The sequence below is a fragment of the Archocentrus centrarchus genome, chromosome 10 (assembly GCF_007364275.1).
Source record: "Archocentrus centrarchus isolate MPI-CPG fArcCen1 chromosome 10, fArcCen1, whole genome shotgun sequence".
NCBI lineage: Eukaryota > Metazoa > Chordata > Actinopteri > Cichliformes > Cichlidae > Archocentrus > Archocentrus centrarchus.
In genome coordinates this window covers 23614756-23637944 of record NC_044355.1, presented here as the reverse complement: position 1 = coordinate 23637944, position 23189 = coordinate 23614756, and the positions used below count along the sequence as shown (strand labels likewise).

Sequence of the window (23189 nt, the reverse complement as noted above, 5' to 3'; positions counted from 1 at the left end):
CTCTTCTTACTCTAATGTATTCTTGCTTTAGTCTCAAAAGCCTTTAAAGCTCTTCTTTCCTGATGTTTCTATGTTAATCATTTGGATTTCAGTAGGAAAGTGCCCATCAGCATGTCACTTTGAGCTGCAAGTTTCATGTGACACTAACGAGAAGAAGAAAAAAAAAAAAGAAGTGAGAATTGACTATTTCCTTTGTGGCAATTTCTACCATATCCACAAAAATCTGCATGGCTTGTGGCTGACACTTTTCCACTTTAGTGTAGGAACCTAATGACCTGTGATGACAGTCTTTGCCACTTTTGTCACAGCTATTCAGTAAAAGTCAGATGATAGAAACAAGAACTGAAAAGTAGAGCCAATCAAAATGTGGGACATTATTTCAATATGTGGAACTGGGGAACAAAAGATAAAAATGCCATGTGGCACCACGTCAAGAGGAAAACCTGGTCCTTTCCACTCACTGTACTTCTGTGTTTGTAGTACTATACAGAACATATACCATACATGGCATCACTATTAAAGGATTTAAATATCTGTCGCAGCTGGCGAGTTTTCAGGCTAACATACTACACTGAAAGGTACACATTATTTAAGATTGAGTGTAAAAACATTAAAGCTGTGCGACTTTTTCATTTTTTTTTTTTTTTTAAGTCTGTCAATCTGGAACCTGAAACAGCCACAAATGTCCTGCTAGTGATTATTAATGTTCCCTAGTTCACATATTTATCAGGCACACTAACAAGGCTCTGCTTAAAGAACCTGGGTGTAAGTTAAGAACAAAGATAACAAATATGAAGTAAACATTAACCACTATATGTAGGGTAATTACAGCTTTGGTTCCTACAGGCACCAACAGGTTATTCATGTACAACAAATTTATTAACAGGTTGAACTTCATGTTTTACATTTACAATTTAAATCTCATAGAAAAAAAAAAAAATTGCCTGCGGGGTTTGAAAACCTGCACTCAGAGACAGGGTTTCTGATCCAACAAATAAGATCTGCGCTGTTTCAAAGCAACATCAGAGTCCACCTTCTCATCTTCCACCAGTCTTCCACACCAGATCGCTTAAGGAGGACTGACTGGAATAACTTGGCAGTTTGTGGGGATTTCAGCCGGAACAAGACGCGTGTCAGACAAAGCATCATCCCTCCACGATCCGACGAAGTATGTTGCCCAGGCCGCCCTTTGCTATCTGGAGTGGGGTCTTCTCCTCCTTGTTCTCAATGTAAATGCTGGCCCCGTGTTCCACCAGCAGCTTGGCTGCTTCCACTCGTTCCTCGTCGCATGCGAGGTGGCTGGGAGAAGAAAAGAAAGAAAATTCACGCATAACTAAATACAGAAATGCCAGTTTTACTTTTTCAATGCTAGTCACACTATACATCACATTTTATTTAGGTGTAACCAGAGTTTGTGTTTGTTCACATTCCACTACAACAATGCTGTATTTGACTTATACTTCATCATACAGAGGTGTATTGCCCTGTGAGTCCTGGATGTTGGTCGATGCGCTCTGTTTGAGAAGCAGCTGGATGAGCCGGTAGTTGCCCTTGGCGGATGCTCTGTGAAGAGGTGTCGACTCCAACTTGTCAGTAGCATTGGGGTCTGCTCCATTTTCCAGGAGCAACAGGGCAATCTGCAAAGAGGGAACTATGTTTCATTCACAAATTGTTGATGGATGCCAACGTTTTACATCTGGGGATTTCCTGTTTCCATGGAATAGTGATTTTTTTCAGATCCCCATCATTTTGGTTTCAGTAGTGGAACCAAAATCATGTGGAAGGTTTAGTTTAAGAAGTGAAATTGAAAGTTAGAGAAACCGTGGGTGAAATAATGGCTACCAAACGTAAAATGGAATGCATTCATGTCCTTACAGGAAAATCGTGTGCAGGTCCTTACTTTCTGTTTAAATAAAGTTGTTGAATGCTTGATGAAGACACTTAAACACACAGCCTAATCGGACCAGGCAACTATATTATAGGTTCATCTCTGGACTTGCTAATGTTTTTCAGCAAATGTCAATTCCAAAAATTCTAAAGAATTAAAAAAAAAAAAAATCCATCTCGATTGTGATGATCTTTTATACTGTGTTTGGTTTAACAGGAAAGTATTGATCTTGATTGTTGCAGTACATTGTTAGACCCTGTGGTATTTGAGATAGCTCAGCTGTTCTCATCGAAAGTCATGTGCTACAGAACAAGTAAAACTGCCAAAGTTATACTGCTGTACGTTACTATGAACTTCATTACTGAAATATGCATACCATTACAATCCAGTACATACCATACATACGTACTGAACACGTGTTTAGGATCATTGTGTTGCTGAAATGTGCAGTCATTTCATTTTCAACATCCTGGTAGATGGCTGCAGATTTTTTATTAAGAATGTATTGGCAAACCCCCCCCCCTCTAACTAAGTACTCAGCTTAGTGTAGCGCTTTAAAGGAAGCACAACAGGAACAGATTTTAGTTCAGGGCAGAAGTTTCCAAGAACAAGCTGACAGACCAGAATCCGCACTACAACATATTACACATACAGCATATTACAGGACCAGCCAGCCTGCTGGAAGTAAGGGGCAAATTTTCAACAACTTTTTAAAAAGATGTCAAATCACTGAGGGAAGAAACTAGGATTATTACACAGAGGTTGATTTATTATTTAACAGAAAAACTTAATTTGAGTTATCAATATTGAGTATTATTTTAAAGAGTTGGTGTTGCTGTATTAATGTCAGGTAAACTGGGATCTGCTTCTTTTCATCCTTTTTTCCAGACATTTTCACCAAGTGCTGGAAACTGGGTTTTCCTGTGTTATTGAACTGTCTTCACTTGTTAGCAAGGCAAATGAATGAACTTGCAACTATCACAATATACTGCCCTTAAAAGTTCATTATTTGTTGTCTTTTTCCAAAATGGTTACGTCAGCCTGAACTCTCTGAGGCAGCTTTCTTGTTATTTCTTTAAGCAGTCTTCAGGAACAGTTCTAAAGGCTTCTTCTTTTTTGTTCTCTTCCCCGTCAAGATGATCCCACACCGCTTCAATAATGTTGATGTCCAAGCTCTGGGGAGACCAATCCATGACTGATAGTATTCCATTGTGTGTTTTTCTATCCAGCTATACTTTCACTGCATTGGCAGTGTGTTTGGGATCATTGTCATGCTGAGAAATGAAGCTGCTGCCAATCAGATGCTTTCCAGATGGTATTACATGCTTGATCAAAATCTGATGGTACCTTTTTTGTGTTAAATTTTGACAAGATCTTCAACACTACTGTCTGAAATGCAACTCCAAACCATGACAGAGCCAGAGCCATGTTTTATAGATGGCTATAGATACTAGGGACAGGATGCTCCGATACTGATGTTTCAATGCTGTGTCGAGCCCACGAAGCACAGGGGTTTCAAAACACTATTCCAAAATGGCAGCAGCAGCGGCAGCAGAAACCACAGCGAAAGAGTCTGTGGGAACTTTTTTTTTTTTTTTTTTTTTTTTTTTTTTTACAGCCAGGTTAGTGTAGCCCATACTACCCACAGTGCAATTTTCCAATATATTTTATTTTATAAATTGGCTTGTTGTGCATTGCACTGAATTAATAAGCAACTGAAACAGCGACACAAATGTTACCACAACAGGCAGAAAATAGCATTTCCTAAAAAACACTGATATTTCACAGCTTGCGATCTTTATCGATCTCCAGGTTTTACTTGCTGTGTTGTACGGGGATTTCTCCAAAACATATGTTGATCATAACTGTTAGTCTGGCATCATATGTAGCTTTGTTTATAACTGCAAAACCTAGGTTGTTTCATAGAACAGAATGATCAAGGCGTGACAATAGCAGAAGTGGCCAGCAGATGTCACTGTGGAGATGGGTGTCAGATTGTTTCAAAGCCTTTATCTAATGGGCTCGACACACGGGGAGCGACAAACGACAGCGACGAATGGGTCGCATCGCCACTGGGGTGAAACTGAACACACGGGACGCGATAGCGACGGCAGCTTTGCGAATCGCGCTCTTACGTCACTCGTCTCCAAGAAATGTGATTGGTTATGAAACTGGAGGGATTAGGGCCACTATAAAAAAAAAATGGGGCATTGGAAAAAAAAACAAAAAAACAGCCAGAATTGTGACTTTATTCTCAGAATTCTGACTTTTTTTCTTGCAATTCTGACTTTAATCACACAATTCTGACTTTAATCACACAATTCTGACCTTATTCTCACAATTCTGACCTTAAAGTCACAATTCTGACTTTTTTCTCAGAATTCTGACTTTTTTCTCAGAATTCTGACATTAATCTCAGAATTCTGACATTAATCTCAGAATTCTGACATTAATCTCAGAATTCTGACTTTTTCTCAGAATTCTGACATTAATCTCAAAATTCTGACATTAATCTCAAAATTCTGTCAGTCAGAATTCTGACTTTAAAGTCAGAATTGCGAGATTAAAGTCAGAATTGCGAGATTAAAGTCAGAATTCTGAGAATAAAGTCAGAATTCTGAGAAAAAAGTCAGAATTCTGAGATTAAAGTCACAATTCTGGCTGTTTTTTTGTTTTTTTTTTCCAATGCCCCATTTTTTTTTTTTTATAGTGGCCCTAATCCTCTTCCGTACAATAAAGATGAGGAGTCTGAAGATTTTATTTGAACTGACAGAAATCTTGCTGTTAAGTCTCCTCTACAAAAGAAAAAGACAACCTCGCGTTCATCCTATATTAGCACTAAAGTCCTCTCTATCCGTCTGTTTAACGTTAGTCTTGCACCAACACATTCTCATATGGCTGCCTTTTATGTTTAACTCGATAATCACTGCATGAAGTGTCATATAATATAGGAAAGTCAAACACAGCTAAAACGATGCTTTCCTTCCTGCTGAAAGTGGTTGCAGACTGCAGTGTGTAGCATACTCTTACTGATTGGTTTAGTGCCACGCAACAGCGACAAAAGTAGAACATTTTCCAACTTTGTTGTGTCGCGTCGCCTGGTCGCGTGTGCACGTCTACGTGTACGAGCTCGAAATTTCACATGCACGAATGTCGCCGGTCGCTTAGCTGGAGGAGGGCAAGCGATTGTCGCCTCATCACACAAGCTCCATAGGAAATGAATGGAGAGCGAGCGACATCGCTCCCCGTGTGTCGAGCCCCTAATTCTGGCAGAACTGCTTCAAATGTATCAGTATTTCACAAAGCCATGCTTTACCCATCACTAGTAGACACTCACTGTTGTTACTGAGTTCCTCCATATGCACTGGCAATGACTTGAATAAAAATAAAAATTAAAAAAAAAATCTCATTTTTTTATATTCTCAACTCTCACTCCCATCATCACAGATCTGTTGCCACTGATTTTCAGTCTAGTTCTTGTGTAATTTGGCATACCTCAGCCCTTTCTCCCCATTTCCCTTCCTTAAGAATGGTTTCTTAACACCACCCTTCCACTGAGACCATTTCTGTTGAGGCTTCAGTGAAGTGAACAGTAGATGGATCAACTGAAGGGTCAGATGCATCTCTCAGGTCCTGTGTCAGGTCTTGGACTTTGGATTTTTTCTTGTTTCTTAAGGACATGACTTTCAGACAGGGGCGTGGTGGCCATCGGGAGGTTCGGGAGATTTCCCAAACGGCCGGTCGTTTCCATGCCGGACCGGCCGGTGAGCAGAATTTTTTTTCTTTTTACCCAATTAAGCACAGCAGCGCTTGTGCTGCAGCTCTCGTGGCCACAGGTTAAATTATGGTTTGTCCGTTCTACGATTGGATAAAAAACCTCTCTAAACCAAGCTCCCGGGCTGAATTTCAACCCCAGCCTGCCCCTGCTTTCAGATACTGTTCATCTGCTGCAGATAGCTTTTTAGGCCAGCCACTTTTTCTTTTATCCTCCACCTGTCCTTTCTGCTCAGTTTTTTAAGGACACACTGCACACCGTGCTGAGATATGGCATATTTTGTTTGTATAATTCAGTGTATAAGTCCTTTATTATTTTATGTCTGACAAACTGTTATTGTCAGCATTTTTTGGAGATTCATCTAACAAAATTGGAAGAATTTTGTGTGTTTTTTTTTTTTTTGACAGGCTGCTATTGGTTCTTTGCTAAGTTGTCTGTTATGTGTAGACAACACTGGTTCATCCCTTGAGTTAGGTGCCTTTTTATGCTTAAATGATTCATAGGTCAGTGTTCGGTCTCTTAACATGTAGATAAAAACATTACTCTGAAAATGGTCAGGTGCAAGGACTGGACTGAAAATAAGTGAAAAAGCAGCCATTGTCCAAAGACTTGAACAATACTGTATAACAGCTGTAAAACTAAAGGAAAGATAACACAACTATATTAATTGCAGATTCCAGAATTATTGACTACTGATGCTGCAACCTGTGAATGTTACCTCATATCTGTCTTTGGAGGCGGCATAATGCAGAGGGGTGCATCCATTCTGATTAACCGAGTTCAGCTGAGCTCCTTTGGATATCAAAGCTCTCACTATATCTGCTCTGCCTGCAGATGCTGCAATGTGCAGAGGGGTCCATGAGGCCTGAAGAGAAAAAGAAAACACTGATATCAGTGTTCAGCAGTATATCTGATGTCATCCTTGAGGACAAAAAAAAAAAAAAAAGTCTACATCGCGGTCTATGTATCCAAAAACAACCCTACATCATCTTGCAGATTCACTTCAACTCCCAGGTCAAGAAGAAACTCCACAATATCGGTGTGTCCAGCAGAGCAAGCCCAGTGCAGTGCGGTTCTACGGTCCTGAAAACACAACGCTCTTTTAATTCCTGGCGGACAAACAAAAGCATGAATCCCCCGGAGGATTTACTGCTGGGTCATGTGTCCTTACCTGATCTGTTTTGCAGGCGAGCGTTTTATCTGACAGGATGCACTGTTTTAATTTCTCAAACTGTCCCGTGTAAGCAAAGTTACACACCTCTACATTGGACACCGACCCGTCCATTCTGAAATATAGCTAAATGCCCAGGTAAATGTATTGCAACCTACTGAAGATACTCTAGTTATTTCGTTTAATAAACAGCGGCAGCAATGACTCAGGAAATTATGAGCTCTCCTTCCGCACGGGTCGACTTTTTCTCTTCAAAATAAAACTCCAGCGCTGGTGTTCTCGTAAAAATGGCGCTGAATTGTCCACCCAGTCTTTAATTGCTACCATTATTTTTTCCTTGAATTGCAAAACCACCTTAAAAAGAGAGCAATTCGAAGAGAGACGTTAGGATGCGTCTGAAAGACTGCACTTACATTTTATTTTGGTAGGCGGTGTTGGTGCCCCGAGGAAGTAATAGACGAAGGGATAGGAATGTGCGGTTTGCTAAATGAACAAGAAAAGCAGAAAAGCAGGCTGAATTGTGTAGTGTTCCCACTATTTTTGTAACATTACTTTTTGTGTTGTTTCCAATAATATATTTGTTCTTATGGCAGCCACGCTGGTAAGTTTTTCTAGCGCCGTTTAAAGTAAACACACGTTATTCACCGTATTCACAGTAGCTGGCTTTGAATAATACTTAATTATCTCGTTAGGATTTCAGGACCCACGCCGACCAGTCATGCAGATATTCAGAAGAATTTGTCAACATTTATTACGACTGTATGGATAAGAAGAGGAGGGTGAGTTTCGTTCTTGGAAGTTACCTTCAGAGGCCCGAAACTGCCATAAATATGTTCGGTATTGCCTTATTTTCCAGCTGTGTGTCCCAATCAACAAGTTTCTTTGTTGTAATTCTGAAATGTAAAGCATTATTAAGGTTCAAGAAGGCTAGTATACCCCAAAAAACACTCATCGGCCACTTTATTAGGTACAAATTTCTAGTTGGTCAACGATTATTTCAATCGTAACTCACCTGTTCAAGTCTGCCCACCTGTTATCACCTTGTTCTCTTCTCACATTAAAATAATGACCCATAAAAATACGAGTTTGAAACTAATCAAATGTATTTTAAACATTAATGTGACCATCACAATAAATATCAAATTAAAAAAATGCATATTAAAGTAAATGCAATTTTTATTTTTAAATGAAAATATAATGTGCAAATAAATAAAAATGGCCTCTGTCCAAAAGTTCAAATAAGGCTTCAAATTAAATCAAAGTTTTTTCCGTCCAAAACAGCTGAAAAGTTTAGACGATTCAGTTCACAGAGCAGGGATCCTCAAATCCAGGCCTCGAGGTCCGGTTTCCTGCAGGTTTTAGATGTGTCCCTGATCCAACACACCTGAATCAAATATAGAAGTCATTAGCAGGACTCTGGAGAACTTGACTGCATACTGAGGACGTAATTCAGTCATTTGAATCAGGTGTGCTGGATCAGGGACACATCTAAAACCTGCAGGACACCGGACCTCGAGGCCTGGATTTGAGGATCCCTGTCATAGAAGTTTACTATTCAGGATGAACGCTGATATCAATATGAGGAAAAAAAAAAAATAGGAGCCAGCGTAGCTGCTCTTATTGTCCTTCACTCGTTAGCTAACATAACTGAAATGGTGGCGCTTAGCAAACATCATCCATGAGAGCTTGTTTCCGACAGGTAAACTAACAGAAACATTACTGTACAAACATTAACAGGTATCAGCGACGCACTAACGTACCCATCCAGAGCTGACGTCACAGCTCCAGGGTGCCGGCGCTTTAAACGCTCAGCATTGCAGTGATGGAAAGCTCTGCTTTGCACAGTCTGCATTCAGCTTTATTTTTGTTTTCTGTCAAATGCTCCCACACCTTTGACAGTCTGTCTCCATTTTCTTTCATTTTCTCCACCCTCCTCTCTGTTCCACTAGCGTTACACTGTTCTGTTACTTTCTTCTTCGTTGTAGTGATGGGTCGGTCGCGAACGATCCGGCTCTAAGAAGTGAACGACGGGAGCCGGCTCCCGATAGTGAGCCGTTTCTTTTTTCTTTTCGTTCGTTTCTTTTTTTTTTTTTTTTTTTTTTTGTGGAAGCCGCACGTGATTGGTTAAGATGAATGGTAGCATATGATCGTCTACACTGAGCGGGAGGGGAGGGTCCACGGACACACTGCACAGTGAGTAAACAAACACCAGAGAGGGAGGGGCTCCTGCAAAATGGGCTTGGAGACAGGAAAGAGCCAGAGGAAGTTGCGAGTTACATAGAGGGTACACGCGGGAACGGTGAGGAAAATGAGTGACGGAAAGCGTAGCAAAGACTGGAAACATTTTAACCTTATACCTCCAAACATGTGAGAAACAGCATACTTCAAAGGTGTCGGCATTTGTGGACTTCCGGTCACAAATACCGTAATACTACTACATGACTGTGAAGTGCAGTTTCTGAGCTTTCAGGAACCATTTGAATTTTTTCGATAGCACGATTGGTCGCGGAGTTACGGTGAAAAGCCAGCTGATCAAGTTTCTTTGACCAGCTGACTCTGCAGTGAGACACTATGTCTTAATCAGCTGTTCGCGCCTTGTGAGGTCAGGAAACCTGCGATTCAGCAGCGATCGCCTGGCGTTAAAGGCTTATTCTGATAGAGAGTAGACTGCAAATTTAAAATTTAATATTGAGCAGGCTGCAGAAACAACCTACATAGGTATACTGTATACGAATTGTTCATCCCTCAGTGTAATTAGAAGAGCAAAACAGGGCAGGTCATCAGGCAGGAGAAACAGGATCAACTCCTCAAAGGCCCTTTGTGTTTCTGATTTCCAATGTTTTGTTTTATAATTTGTATTTGGAGCACTTTATTATATGTTCAGTATATAAAAAAATGTTTGATATAGGCCTAATGTATGCTTTTACATTAGTAATTCATTTTACACTTTTTTTTTTTTTTTAAATTAAAAACTAAGGAGCCATTTGGGAGCTGAAAGAGCCGGCTCTTCTTTGGGAGCCGAGCCTAAAGAGCCGGCTCTCTGAAAAGAGCTGTAATTCCCATCACTACTTCGTTGGTATTGTTGTTGCTGGCAGACAATGGAGGCAATACTGCCCCCATATCTTCCTGTAGTGTATTGCAATTATAAAATCACACGATAAGCGGAACAAAATAGATGGCTGGGTTTAAAAGTACAACGCTTCGACGATGAAATTCTCCGTCAACACATTTTTGTAGTCGACGTCATCGATTACGTCGATGAATCGTTGCAGCCCTAACTGTGGAGTACAGTGAACTCTTTTTCTTGTTGAAGAACCCAGTTTGAGATGATCTGAGTTTTCAGAGCCATCAGAAGATGGTACATTGTGGTCATAAAGGGATGGGTATGATCAGCAGCAATACACAGGTAGGCTGAGGCTTTTAAATGGTGCTCAGTTGGTACTAATGGGCAAAAAGTGTGCCAAGAAAATCTCCATTGCAGTACTACCACCAGCCTGAACCGTTGACACAAGGAAGGATGCCTTCATGTTGTTTACACAGATACACATATTTTCTTTATCTATCAATAGAAAGTTTTTGTCACCACTGCCACAAGATAACAAATTATTGTTACATTATCTGGCTCATGTTGTTGGCTATAAAAGTCATGAATTTAGTACCCTGATTATTTTTATACACTTTCCAGCTCTTTTAGAGTAATAAAAACCTCTGTAGGTTTGACTAAGCCATCATCAGTGTGGTTTACTCAGTGCAAGTTCCAGAGGTCAGCTGTTACCATAAGCAGTTTGACTGACAGGTGATCGAACAGGTTAAGTAATCAGTGTTCAGGTAGTTTGCATTTGTACAATATCTGAGTGATGAGCTGGACCTCTGAACTAAAAAACTATGTAGTGTTGACATAGTTTGAGTTGAATGCTTTTGCGTCACATTGTTGTGTAAGCTCTTTGAGTGCTCATATCTGAGTAGAAAAGTGCTATATAAGAACTAGTCCATTTACCATTTACCATTACCACTGTTCTTTGACTGTCCACCTATTGTGTTCATCACAGCCAGCGAACGACACAAATCCTCTTCCACCTCCTTCAAAAATAAAAATGCATAATACAGCACTTCCTGGTAAACCAAAGTTTGTTTTTTAATCAGTAACCTTACATCAGGCACATCATGTTCAGAACAGCCAGTACTTTTAATTTTAAAAATTAGCTAAAACTCAGTTGTGCAATAAGGAGATACAAATGCATTTGCCATAAAATAAGCAGGTTTATTGGTTGTTTGTCCTGGACTGGGTACCAAGTTTTATAAAAATGATTTGCTGTACAGTGAATAAGGTTTGGTGGATAAGTTTAGGTATCAATCAAGCCACTGATAGTCGTGGCTACCCAGTGCAGTGTAAAAGAAAGACATAGCCCCACCCTACATCCATTGACCCTCCACGTGTGGTCTGAGTTAACAGGGATCTTTCATGTGTTTCCTTAAATACTGTTAGAAGGGTATTTTTGACATCAGTTCATGGACCGGAAGTAGGGAGCAGGGCTGGAAGCGGCCCACGGGCCGAGTTTGGGCACTCCTGGTCTCAGAGGATGAAGTGAGAGGCCAGCACCAAGGTTTAGTATAAAGATGAACGAGGATGATTTTGAACTGTTGATCATACAAAGTTAAGAGCTTAGTTTTCACAGAGCACTTCCTTGTAGTGTGAAAGGTTTCGGTGAGCCTGTGTGAATTGTATCCTCAGTTTCCTGTTGTTTGCTGACAGGAGTGACACCCGCTGTGGTCTTCTGCTGCTGTAGCCCATCTGCTTCAAGGTTTGATGTGTTGTGCATTCAGAGATGCTCTTATGCACACCTTGGTTGTAACAAGTGGTTACAATAATCCGGTAATTTTCCTCTGACCATCATCCAGAGAAGTGCCACTAACTGGATATTCTCTCTTTTTTTCGGACCATTCTCTGTAAACCCTGCAGGTGCTTGTGTGGGGAAAATCCCAGCAGATCAGCAGTTTCTGAAGCACCCAGACCAGCCTTTCTGACACCAGCAACCATGCCACGATCAGTCACTTAAATGAGCTTTCTTCTTACTTCTGATGCTCAGTTTGAACTTTAGCAGGCCGTCTACATGCCTAAACACATTGGGATTCTGCTGTGTTATTGGCTGATATTTGCGTTAACAAACATTTGAACTAGAGCCCAACAGATATAGGATTTTTTCAAAGACTGTTATATGCAGTTATTTAGAAGTCCATGCTAAGATAATATAAATCCAGTTTAAAAGTAATCTTGGATTACTTGTTTACCCTCTGCTCAGATCTGCTGGTGGTTGTTTGTGGCAGAGTGCCCTCTGGTGGGCAAACTATGTAACATCAATACTCATAACATGGGTATTAAAGGGATTTTCTCCTGTCTCTTCTTTACTTTATCCATTTTCATGTATTGGCTCATGTTCATACTGTATATCTGCAAATAGCTAATATTCGCCAATATATCGGTCGGGTGATGTTATTGTTGCTCTCAACTTTCTCCGATGTCCCAGAATTTAATCCGGCTCTACCTGGACAAGGCCACCTTGGTGTGGAATGGAAATGCGGTATCAGGACAGGAAGCCCTGGGCGAGTTTTTTGAGTCACTGCCATCCAGCGAGTTCCAGGTTCAAACCCTTGATTGCCAGCCTGTCCATGGTCAGTGGGTCAATCCCAAACTCAGCACATTTTAAACTGTTATATTGATCCCCTTTGGGTTTTTTTTTTTTCTTTTTTCCATAACTTCTCTCCATTCACAGAACAAGCAACCCAAGGCCAGACGACGCTGCTTGTGGTGACTGGAGGCACGGTCAAGTTTGAAGGAAACAAACAGCGTTTTTTCAACCAGAACTTTCTTCTAACGGCTCAGGCTTCACCCAACAACGACCAGCCTGTGTGGAAGATTGCCAGCGACTGTTTCCGCTTTCAAGACTGGAATAGCTGAGGCCCTCTCCACCTCCGGCTTCCACTAAGTGTACAAACGCTCAGCAGTGATTGCTGTGAGGAAACAAACAAAAAAAAAAAAAATAGGCTTGCATTTGTATATTGAAGTCTTTTTGTAATAAAAGTGTCAAACAACACTGAATATGAAAGCTGTTTATTTTTGAAATATTGAACAAGGCATGTGACTGTAATTGTGGGAGTAACAGATACACATAAGTTCACCAAACAACTGAAGTGACTGTCATATTTGTGTACTTAAGGTTTTTTACAATGCAAATCCACCAACATGACAAATATTTGGAAAAATACATAGAAAACACATCGAGTTCAGAGGAGCCTTTGATACCAAATTGTACATTAACCTGTTAACTGAGGTAAAACACACAGTATTACAGTATGCCAGTTGTGACTATAATGAAGGCTTCTAAGCATTTTAGTAGTTAAGCATACTAGCTCTTTAATAAGGTGCCTACAAACATTTTGACAGAAATGTTTCAATACAAGCAGCACCCCACATCTGACAACTTCATATTAATAAAAAAAAAAAACATGTCCGTCTTCCTGAGTCATTTAGGTCAACACATTTTGGTCTTCCTTTATGAATAAACCATTACAATAAAATAAAACATAAATAAAACAGTTTAAAAAATGTGGATAAACAGACATGACAAAAAGTATTTTCCATCTTTTATCCATGTCTGTATCTGTTGGGGAGCATGTTTCCTTTCAGTCAAGTAAACATGGCCTTCAAGCCTCATTTTTTTTTCTCCATCTAGCTACCACTTCTGCTTGACTACAGGAGTACTGCAAACTGAAGGCACCTCAACATCAGTACTCCCAACTTTACAAAACAGTATCACATGTTTCTGTAATGATGGTGACTTTTTTTTCCTGAACATTTTCGATGGGAGCAGCGGCAAGGCTTAAACACCAGCAGTGCCATTTCCACCGACAACACAGTGGCAGCACTTTGAAATGGATGGCAGTTGAGAGCTGCAAAAGCCTTTGACCCTTCTAGTTGACATAAAAGTTGACATTTTAGTGCATCGCTTTGACAATCAGAACTTTTCACACAAACACACCCACTCACACACGGGAAAAAAAAAAAAAAAAAAAAAGCAGCACGTGTGGATAAACGGCTACAACTATCAACAGCTTATGCTTTTTTTTTTTTCTTGGAAGCTGTGGACCAGAAACAACTTACAGCTTTGTAACCGGGTGAATATTTACACATCAAAACAGTGGTTATGGTGATAATAGAGACTCCTGGGGGGCTGGAAGTGCTGGAAGTTACTTCCTCCCATACATTCTTTCTATGTGGTGTAGATAGTGGTTCTTCAGCTCTTTCCTCTTCAGCTTGAAAGCATCTGTAACGAGGCCCGTTTCAGGCGTCCACGGCTCTGAACTCAGATGCACCTTCAATGGAATCTCAAAGCGCTGGAGTTTAACTACAAGGATTAAAAGCAGAGGAGGAGAAAAGTGATGCTCACCCATGTTCATTTGAAGGTAAAACGTACATATCCATGTCAGCACTTTGAAAAGTAGGGCTGCAACGACACTGCCGACAATAATCGACAATAAAAATAGTTGATGACGAATTTAATTTTCAATAATAGATATTTTTTTATTACTGATGATTTTTTTTTTTAACGGAGTGAGACAACTTCCTGTCCGTCTGGCGAGCTTCGCACATTGCGCAATCCGTTTGTTAAGTGATGACGTAGATTTCCATTTCCAGGTACAAACTGTCACGTGATCAATATGCCGCAATGCTGTGTCCGACTCAAAAATTAAAACAAACAAAAACATTCAGCTGTCATTTTACCGATGAGAAAGAAGCGGAAATTGCTGCAGTTGATAAGGTATGTTACAATCATTTTTAATAGTGAACAGTCTCTGGTTATGGCATTGCTCTTTATTTAGGAGCATTTGAACCCGGAAATGTCGTCAGACTTAAAGACCGGATAGCATTCAGCGACATCTTTAGTCATAGCGGCTACCATTTTTATATATTTTATATATATATATATATATATATATATATATATATATATATATATATATATATATATATATATATATATATATATATATATATATATATATATATAAATATAAAAATGGTTGGAAAAATAGACCATTAAATTTATATCAGCAGCAAACCTGATTAAAGTTTTTAATGAAGTATCCATCTTCCGTGTGTTTACTACTACATTTTAAAAAACCTTATGCTAAATGTAAAAGGTGACTAATCGTTTCAATAGTTGATGACTAATTGACTATCAAAATATCAAATAGTCATTAGTTGCAGCCCTATTGAAAAGACAGTGTGAACTCTTACTCTTTGTGGCGACCTCTGTGATCTCCTTCAGGACCTCAGTTTCCATCTCAGGGTTAGTGCAGATCTCCTCCCATGTTCCCTCTATGCCCCTCTGTTTGGCCAGGTCTGTGAGCCTTTTCTGGTTGGGAACCACGAAGCTGATCACATAGTTCTGATCACTGCAAGGATGCACATTAAGAGAACAGTTTAGCAATGGTTAACATCTGATCAATTGCACCTGAAATAATTAACTTAAGTGGCAGGTGTTAACATGTCAGCCTAATTTGGTGCCAATTTAATTGCTCCAATATCAGCTGAAGTTAAAATGCACCCTGTTGTCGTAGACCGACTTGTGGGAGCGCAAGTGATACATCCAGCTGAAGTGGGAAGAATTTTGTGGCAGGTTGAGTTTGTGCACTGAAAGCTGTGAGTTCAAGTCGCGGTTCAAGTGTGTAGGCGTTAAAAGCTGTTAGGCAATTGTGTAGGAACAAGTGAAAGTTGTTAGATTTTACTGGAGCTTGGTGGGGAACTGAAACTGACAAGGATTTAATGTAGGTCTAAAGTTTAAGCACAAAAAAGAGGGCAAAAAAAGCTGAAGCGGGAAAAAAAAAATGACTGTAGGAGTGATGCTGAATCATGTGGAATGATAAAAGGTAGGAAAAAAAAAAAAACTTCAAGGAGTGGAGCTGTGACAAAGCTCAATACTGGTACAGGAAAGTTGAGAAATACTCTCCTGCTCCTGTTACTGCTGCGATATCCTGAGTAACTGTGTCTGCGTCATATTGCACAATATTATGCAATGTTCCACTTTTAAACGTTATGACAACACTGGGATACTGCTATGACTAAACTGGCTACCCAAAGACAATTTTCAAATCGGGATTAAACCAAATACTTGCATAATCAGAAAAAAATACATATGATGAACAAACTGGATTGGATTTAGGTTGAAAATTTAATCAATGAATTATTAATTTAATGTGATACTGAAATATGCTGTACAGACAAAAGTACTGGGCCATGTAAACCCACACCATGAAGCTCCCAGCACACAGCGTTTGTGCTGATGTTAAAGCCACGCTCTGCAACTCTACGTGTCTGAGTTGCTGTGGTTCCAATAACACACTTACAGTTGACTGTGGAATATCTAGGAGGGAAGAAAAGTCCCAGACTAACGTTGTCAAATACCACACTGGAACTAAGTGAGCTCTTTACAATAACTCAATCTTCCATAATTATGATTTCAAGGTGTGGCTCAATACTTTTGTTCATACACTGTACATTCATATTAGGTATGAACCTATGATTCATATTTCAAACAAATATTATACCAAATATTTGACAAGTGAAACAGCAGATAACATTTCCCTAAATGCTATACAAAGCCTGTAGATGTTAAATATTGTAAACAGCTCAGAGGTCGTTTCCTAGTATCTTTATCTTGCATTACATTTCCTTGTTCATTTGCATAAACTGATAAATATTTTTTGCTTGTGCCTCTGCCATATGTAAACCTGTTTAGTCAGTTTGTGTTACCACAAAACTCAAAAACATCAGTAGACTTAATGTGCCAGGGATAATATGCTACATATTATTAGGACTGAAACTGTGATTGATAACTATAATACAATTTTGTCCATGCATTCTCTCCAAAGTCAAATATATGAAGAGAACAAATAACTCATGTTCTTGAAGTGAAGCACAAAAGCCCGCAGCTGTTGACTATGCTGTTTGTACTGTAAACAGTTGTAAACTGACTCAGATGTTTTTGACCTTCGCTATCTCGTATTGTACTTGCTGGTTCAGATGGAAATGATATGGAGGAAGCCTGCCTCTGAATGATGTCTCCTGTAATTTTGACTTTCCCTAAATAAATAAAGGCAGGTCACTCACCTGTTTGCATATGCGCAGATGTTGTCTATAAGAGAGCAGGTTTTCAGAGCGGATTCCACTTTACCGAGAGACACATACTCCCCTGCCTGCAGTTTCACCAAGTCTTTCTTGCGGTCTAAATGAGAATATAAAAAATGTGTTGTTAACAAGCCCAAAAAAAAAATTGCCAGAAGAATACCAGCCACTGATTGGAAAATAAATCTACACACCAACAATTTGTAGACAGCCATCTGGATAAATCTCTCCTACATCGCCAGTGCAGAACCATCTCTGACCCTTTTCATCCACAAAGAAGTCCTGATTGTTGCCTTCACTCCTGTAGTAGCCCATGGTTACATTGGGGCCCCCAATCAGGATCTCCCCTCTTGGATTTGGTTTGTCTTTGCTGGTGTAGCCACCTGAATGGAAAACGAAATAGTGAAAATAAGAACACATTACCCTGCAATAGAAAGATACTTTTCATTCTGCCCTAGCATGTACTGGCATGTTTTTCCCCAAACATACCTTCAGCCCAGTCCCTGAGTCTGACCTCACAGCAAATCAGAGGAGCTCCAACACGACCAGTGCTGATGTCTTCAACTGTGTGATGAGAAACAATTTAACAGTTATTTAAGAAAATAGGATGTCAAATTAATTTCTGCTCCCCCCACCCCACCCCACATTTTAGGCATTTCTGCTTCACAATGAGGGGTTTGTTTTTCTATGTGCCGTCTGGCCAGGATCACTACAGAAATGGCTGCTTCCAGTCAGGAAATCACCAGCAAACTGAGGCACTCAGCTAATCTATCTGAAGACTGTTATTCAGTTTTAAAAGAAAATAATCCTGACTAATGCCCACATTTAACTTATTACTTTGTCATTTTTAACACTTAAAATGTCGTCTTACCCTCTGTGATGGTCCCTGCTCCACAGGTTTCGGTGAGGCCATAACCCTGGCCCACTGGACAGCAGAAACACACATTCATAAATCTCTGGGTGTCCGGAGACAGCGGGGCACCTCCGGACAGCATCATCCTCACTCGTCCACCCAGCAGTTTCTTTACTTTCCGGAACAACAAGCTGCAAAAGACAGATCACGTAGTGTTTTGATTTTAAGTTAAACAACACAATCGCATTTCGGTGCAAGGATCTGTGGAAATCAGAGGCTTCTTACGCATTGCAGAGTGGTGCGTCATAGCCCCTCCTGATCTGCTCCAGTTTATAACTGTAGCCCAGTGTAAACAGCATCTTCTGAACGAAACCCATTTCCTGCACTTTGCTCATCACATTCTTGTTGATACGATCCATGATTTCCTTTTTTGGACCAAACATAGGATTCATTTAGACATTTGGTGACAAGTTGGTTTAAAAAAGGGGAGCAGTGTAGTAAGACCTAAACAGAAGAAAAACAAACTAAATTGTTACCGGCACAGCAGCCATCAGGGTGGGCCGGAGCACAGAACAGTCTCCTTTACTTCCCTTCTTTATCCTAGTGGACTAAAGAGCACAGAGAAGAAAAAAAGATTCAGGGGGCGTGATTGCATTATAAAAACTGCATAATAATTTCAATCTGCCATGCTTCCCACTGATGTGGCTATTGTGGCCACAGACTGTAGAAATAATGGACAAAGCCAAGTTAAAGTCAAACACTGGTTTGTGAACTAATGCTTCGATGCCTTCAGTTTGCCATTTAATGAACTCGCACATGATGATTCTTTTATTCCAGCTGATTTGCTACCCAGTTAGCAAAATGCCCATTGGGCTAAAAAATTAGCAGTTTGCTTTCCAAATCACATGAAAAAAAAAAAAAAAAAAAAAAAAAGACATGTGAGAAGCTGCCTTTTTGGAAAGCTGCAACCTCTCGTTTCTTTAAATCTTTACAATAGAAGTAAAGGGTAAACAGTTAGCACGGCACACAGAGCCACAATGGCCACTTAAACTGGACACACAACAGGTTGAAATAAACCAGACCTTTTATGCAAGCACACAATGGTGAGAAGTATTAGTAACAACACCCACTGAGACTGTTAAGAATTAAAAAGTACAGTGACACAAACGATGCAACCTGGTGTCGGTGCTGCTTACCTGGTCTGACAGCGTCTGCGGGGATGAGTAGCCAATCCGACAACCGTATGTGACGCAGGAGATTTCAGCTGTCATTTCCAGAACGTGAGCCAGCGGCAGATAGGCTATGTAGGTATCATTAGGCCTGCCAGAGCAGTCAGAGAAAGTGTAGGTTAGAGGCAGCAGTTAGCGCATGTTTTCTGTTCCTCTATAAATTCTTACACTGAGGATCTTTGACTGCACCTCGAAGTTCCCAGTTCCAAATAAATACACTTTTTAAAAGAAGAATGTACCACCTACCATCTCTTCATGGCTGCAAGTAGCCACACAAATTTCAAATTATCCAACTAAAATTCTACAAATGAGTCTTTACTGAAACTCACCCAAGCCCAGGGATGCGTTCACACTGGCCTGTCATTCCTGCAATTAGGTTGCTGTGGACAATCATGACTCCTTTGGGTCTGCCTGTAGAGCCACTGGTGTACATCACAACAGCCAGATCAGATGGCTGGGGCTCAACAATTACCCTGGCCACTGTAGAACAAAGGAAAGTGTTACTGTCTTGTACTGTGCCTGGAATATAACAAAAAGCCCAACCAGAGTGAGTCAGAGAAATACACACTATTCTCGGGCTGCCTGCCCCGCTCTAGTACGGACTGCATGCTGTGGATGGAAAATCCTGCTGGGTAGCCTTCTGTGCTCATTTTCTTCTGATCCACATAGATCACATGCTTCAGGTTGGGGATCTGTGGCAGCACGCTCTAGACAGAAAAAAAGCAGACAGTTCAAGTGTCACAAGAGGATGTCCAAGTACAAGATTTCCTTTTAGGAAAAGAGGAGAGGGAAAAAAAAAAAAAAAAAAAAAAAAAATCAACAATCATCCATGCAGCTGTGGATTCATCCATGCATCCACAGCTGCACGGATGAATCACTTCCGTAATTCATCCATGCAGCTGTGGATGAATTAAGGAGCTATGGGCAATAAATAACAGTATTCTGGGGTTTTCGACTTAAGGGTTAATAATTTGCTAAATCTCAAATTATAATCATGCGATGATAATTGGGGTTGGTTATATAGTAAATGAAAATGTCTCATGAGAATAATCAGATCACTGCTTCTCTTGTTCTCAGGAAAGGCGGTTGGCCCATGTGCTGTAAAGGATTAACTCACTTTCAGTTTAGTCTCAAGGAGCTCCACACTGGTGACTAAATGTGTAACACCAGTCTCATTCAGACCATAAGCAATGGCCTCCTCCCCCAGCGTGGCATAAAAAGTCACCACTGCAACAGAGAAAAAAAAAACGACATCAATGAGGGGGAGCATAAGAAAGTATGAAACAGTTAACACAACATTCACACTATTTAAGCCTCGCACCTTGGACTCAACATACTGCGATGTACTTACGTGGGAAATTACATCTGAAGCATGCCTGAGCAGTGATCATCCACTCTGCTCTGGTTTCACAGAAGATTGCGATGGTGCTTTTGGGTTGCTGCCCCAAAGCTGCCAATCCACTGCCAAACTCACTGACTATGGAGTCAAGTTCATTGTAGGATAGCCACCTGTATTCCCCAAGGATCAGCTAAAAGGAGAAAGGAGCACATAAATCACTCTACATCTTTGATCACTTTAAGGATCTGTCAACAGAAGAAGTAATCTATGAACAACCTTACCTTTTTAAAAACTTTCCCACTGGGCTGAGTCTCGTTCTCTTCACTCAGAATCTCTCGGGAACCTAGACAATGAGCTTCGCCAAAGCGTTGTACAGCATGCCTGAACAGCTTATCAAGTGTGTCCTTGCCTGGAAAATCTTCCCTGGCCAGGGAATCAAAGCAGTCCACGGAGCGGTATGGTCCCTCTGCGCATCCTGAAGTGGAACGGGCTTTTATCCTCTTGGACAGAGCTGTTCTTTGGCCAGCTCCGGTGAGGTAGTACCAAGGTAGGAATGAGAGGATGGAGTACAGCCATATGAAAAAGTGGATTGGAAAAAGGAGGATCGACCGGAGGACAGAGTCTGACTGAAGACTCATGTTTTTTTCTGGAAGAGGACTGAGCAGCAGTGGTGATCAGGCAAGTGTCGAATGCTGTGCTGGTCCCAAAGATGTTTGAGGTGCGTCAGAAGAATTGTGTTGGACGGTTAGAGAAAAGCTCTCAAGGCAGTATTATGAGTCCCACAGCTGTAGCATCAAAATATTTGGTCCACTAGTCCCCAAGATGCTTAGGCTAAAGCTGAGACAGAAAAGAACAAAATGCAGTTTATTCATTAAACAGTTGTGAGTTAACACCCAATAATCAATACAAGTTAATGCAAAAAACCAAACATTTTGCCCATGTGTCACATGCTAAGAGATGACTCAAAGGGGAAGTTGGCTGGTTAACTAAGTTCAAAAAAAAAAAAAAGAGAGAGAGTAACAGAACTCTGACAAAACTCTTGCTTGAAAATCAAAGAAGTGAAGTAACCATCAGTATCTGCTTATCTAAACCAATCCACCTCAATGCTATCTCTTCTTACAGCCAGGAAGACTGCGCTAGGCTGACTAAGAACTCCAGAGCCACACCTCCTCCTTGCTGTGTAGCAAACTGCCTCTGCATGCCTGACGGCTCTGTGCTCATCTAGTTAAACAGCCTCCAGGGAAGGATGTCCTCTCCCTTGCGCTCAAACACCTGCCTGCTTTTAAACAACAGGTTACTCGAAAGGTCATAGAGGGATGAAGCTGTGCAGAGACATGGTCACCCTGACCAGACTGGCTCCTGTCCAATGAGGATCGCGCTGCAGAGAACCAATGACAATACTCTTGAAGCTCACCCCACTTGGTGGCAAGAGAAAGGCCACTATAGGGCAGGCTCGGCTCGCTAATATCCTCAGAGTGCGGAGTAGGTGAAGGAATTAAAACTTAACAAACTAACGGTCATAATGGCAAATTGTTGTAAACATACAAATATTTGCTTTGTGGCCGGACCAGGTTAACACAGAACAAAGTAATTATAGCCTACAGCAGTCAGCTGTTAAGTGAGAAGCATCTTGATGTAAAAAACCAGACATCAGTTACTTGAAATAAACAGAGAACATGTACTTAGCTACATTAGGAAATTTATGAAAAACACAAGTCAAATCATCCAGTTGGCTCTCAATCCTTACACATAGTGTGAGTCACGTTTCAATGAATCACATCTCCAATGTACGTCACATCTGTCCATACATCTTAAATACCAGTACACCCACAAATGAATCAAACCGGTGTAGATGCAATGTTTCTAAGCCAGGATCTTATGCTGTGCTCTTACTGTGGAAAAAGAAAAAAAAGCTGAAAACATTCCTGTGTGATGACAGGCCGTGACTGAGAGGGAAAAGCCACGCTTCACTAGCTTCAAACACTAACTGTTGTCTTTTTTCTTTCTGCTAGACATGAATCAATAAAAGGAAATTCAAATCATTGTATTTACAACACATGAGCATGCGTGTTTTCGCCGCAAATGTCCTCACACGCCTCTCTCTCTCTCTCAATGTAGATGAGATAAGAACACGCTACCTAACGTAACACAACGTTACCGCTTTAAACGAATATTAACAAAAATTGACTTCTTTTTTTTTTTTTAATACCAGCTGGCTTTGGGCTCCTTCGTCTGCACTTGTAACACGTTAATGACAAAAACCCTTTCAAACCATTACAACAAGCTGTAATTAAAATTAAAGCGACCTTCTCGCCCTCTTTACATAATTGGTCGGAACATCTCAAAATAACGCGAGATGGGAAGCAACAATTTGACCTCCTTATCTGCCGCTCAAACGACAAAGGGTCCGGAGCGGCGTGGCAGACGATGTGATGACAAAGCCACTGCACGTTAGTGGCACGGCGCGCGTAACCGGCAAGTTGATTAACGTTAGCTGCTGTTGCTTAAACCTACTCAATATTGCCAACACAAATTAACAAACGGATAAAGGCCATAATGAGCTTACAGCGGTTAGCCAGCGAGTGATACCCTGCTTTACAGGCAGGCTCGTAGCGCTCTTACCTTCACCGGAAGAAAAGCCCGGTCAGTCGTGTGTTGCTCGCTTCCACAAATGACCGAAAGTTACCTTTTGTCGGGACCTAGAAACCCGGAACTACTACGTCATCTGATTCCATATTTCTCGACCAATGA

The 23189-nt window shown here is 40.7% G+C and overlaps 3 protein-coding genes across 4 annotated transcripts; 1 reads left to right on the top strand and 2 right to left on the bottom strand.

Annotated features, from left to right (window-relative positions):
- Nucleotides 1-860: 860 nt before the first annotated feature.
- psmd10 (proteasome 26S subunit, non-ATPase 10) lies at nt 861-7048 on the bottom strand. Its single transcript, XM_030739586.1, has 5 exons — nt 6835-7048; nt 6648-6746; nt 6382-6528; nt 1471-1637; nt 861-1299 (listed from the first exon to the last, which is right to left on the bottom strand). The coding sequence occupies exons 1-5, from the start codon at nt 6946-6948 to the stop codon at nt 1146-1148; spliced, it is 681 nt and encodes a 226-aa protein (XP_030595446.1). The 5' UTR covers nt 6949-7048; the 3' UTR covers nt 861-1145.
- A 221-nt stretch (nt 7049-7269) lies between these two features.
- Nucleotides 7270-12858, top strand: nxt2 (nuclear transport factor 2-like export factor 2). The gene is made up of 4 exons (XM_030738999.1): nt 7270-7435; nt 7527-7613; nt 12360-12504; nt 12606-12858. The coding sequence occupies exons 1-4, from the start codon at nt 7421-7423 to the stop codon at nt 12788-12790; spliced, it is 432 nt and encodes a 143-aa protein (XP_030594859.1). The 5' UTR covers nt 7270-7420; the 3' UTR covers nt 12791-12858.
- Nucleotides 12859-12927: 69 nt separating this feature from the next.
- Nucleotides 12928-23150, bottom strand: acsl4a (acyl-CoA synthetase long chain family member 4a). Of its 2 annotated transcripts, none has more exons than XM_030738997.1 (15): nt 23061-23150; nt 20720-21275; nt 20451-20628; nt 20217-20326; nt 19668-19806; nt 19429-19579; nt 19067-19190; nt 18407-18478; nt 18156-18295; nt 17889-18061; nt 17507-17581; nt 17212-17400; nt 17003-17117; nt 15131-15288; nt 12928-14237 (listed from the first exon to the last, which is right to left on the bottom strand). In XM_030738997.1, exons 2-15 carry the CDS (start codon nt 21074-21076, stop codon nt 14080-14082), a joined length of 2139 nt encoding a protein of 712 aa, XP_030594857.1. In that variant the 5' UTR covers nt 21077-21275; nt 23061-23150; the 3' UTR covers nt 12928-14079. The 2 variants fall into 2 exon arrangements, with proteins under 2 accessions (XP_030594857.1, XP_030594858.1); XM_030738998.1 differs by having other exon boundaries at nt 23005-23099.
- Between the last annotated feature and the right edge of the window lie 39 nt (nt 23151-23189).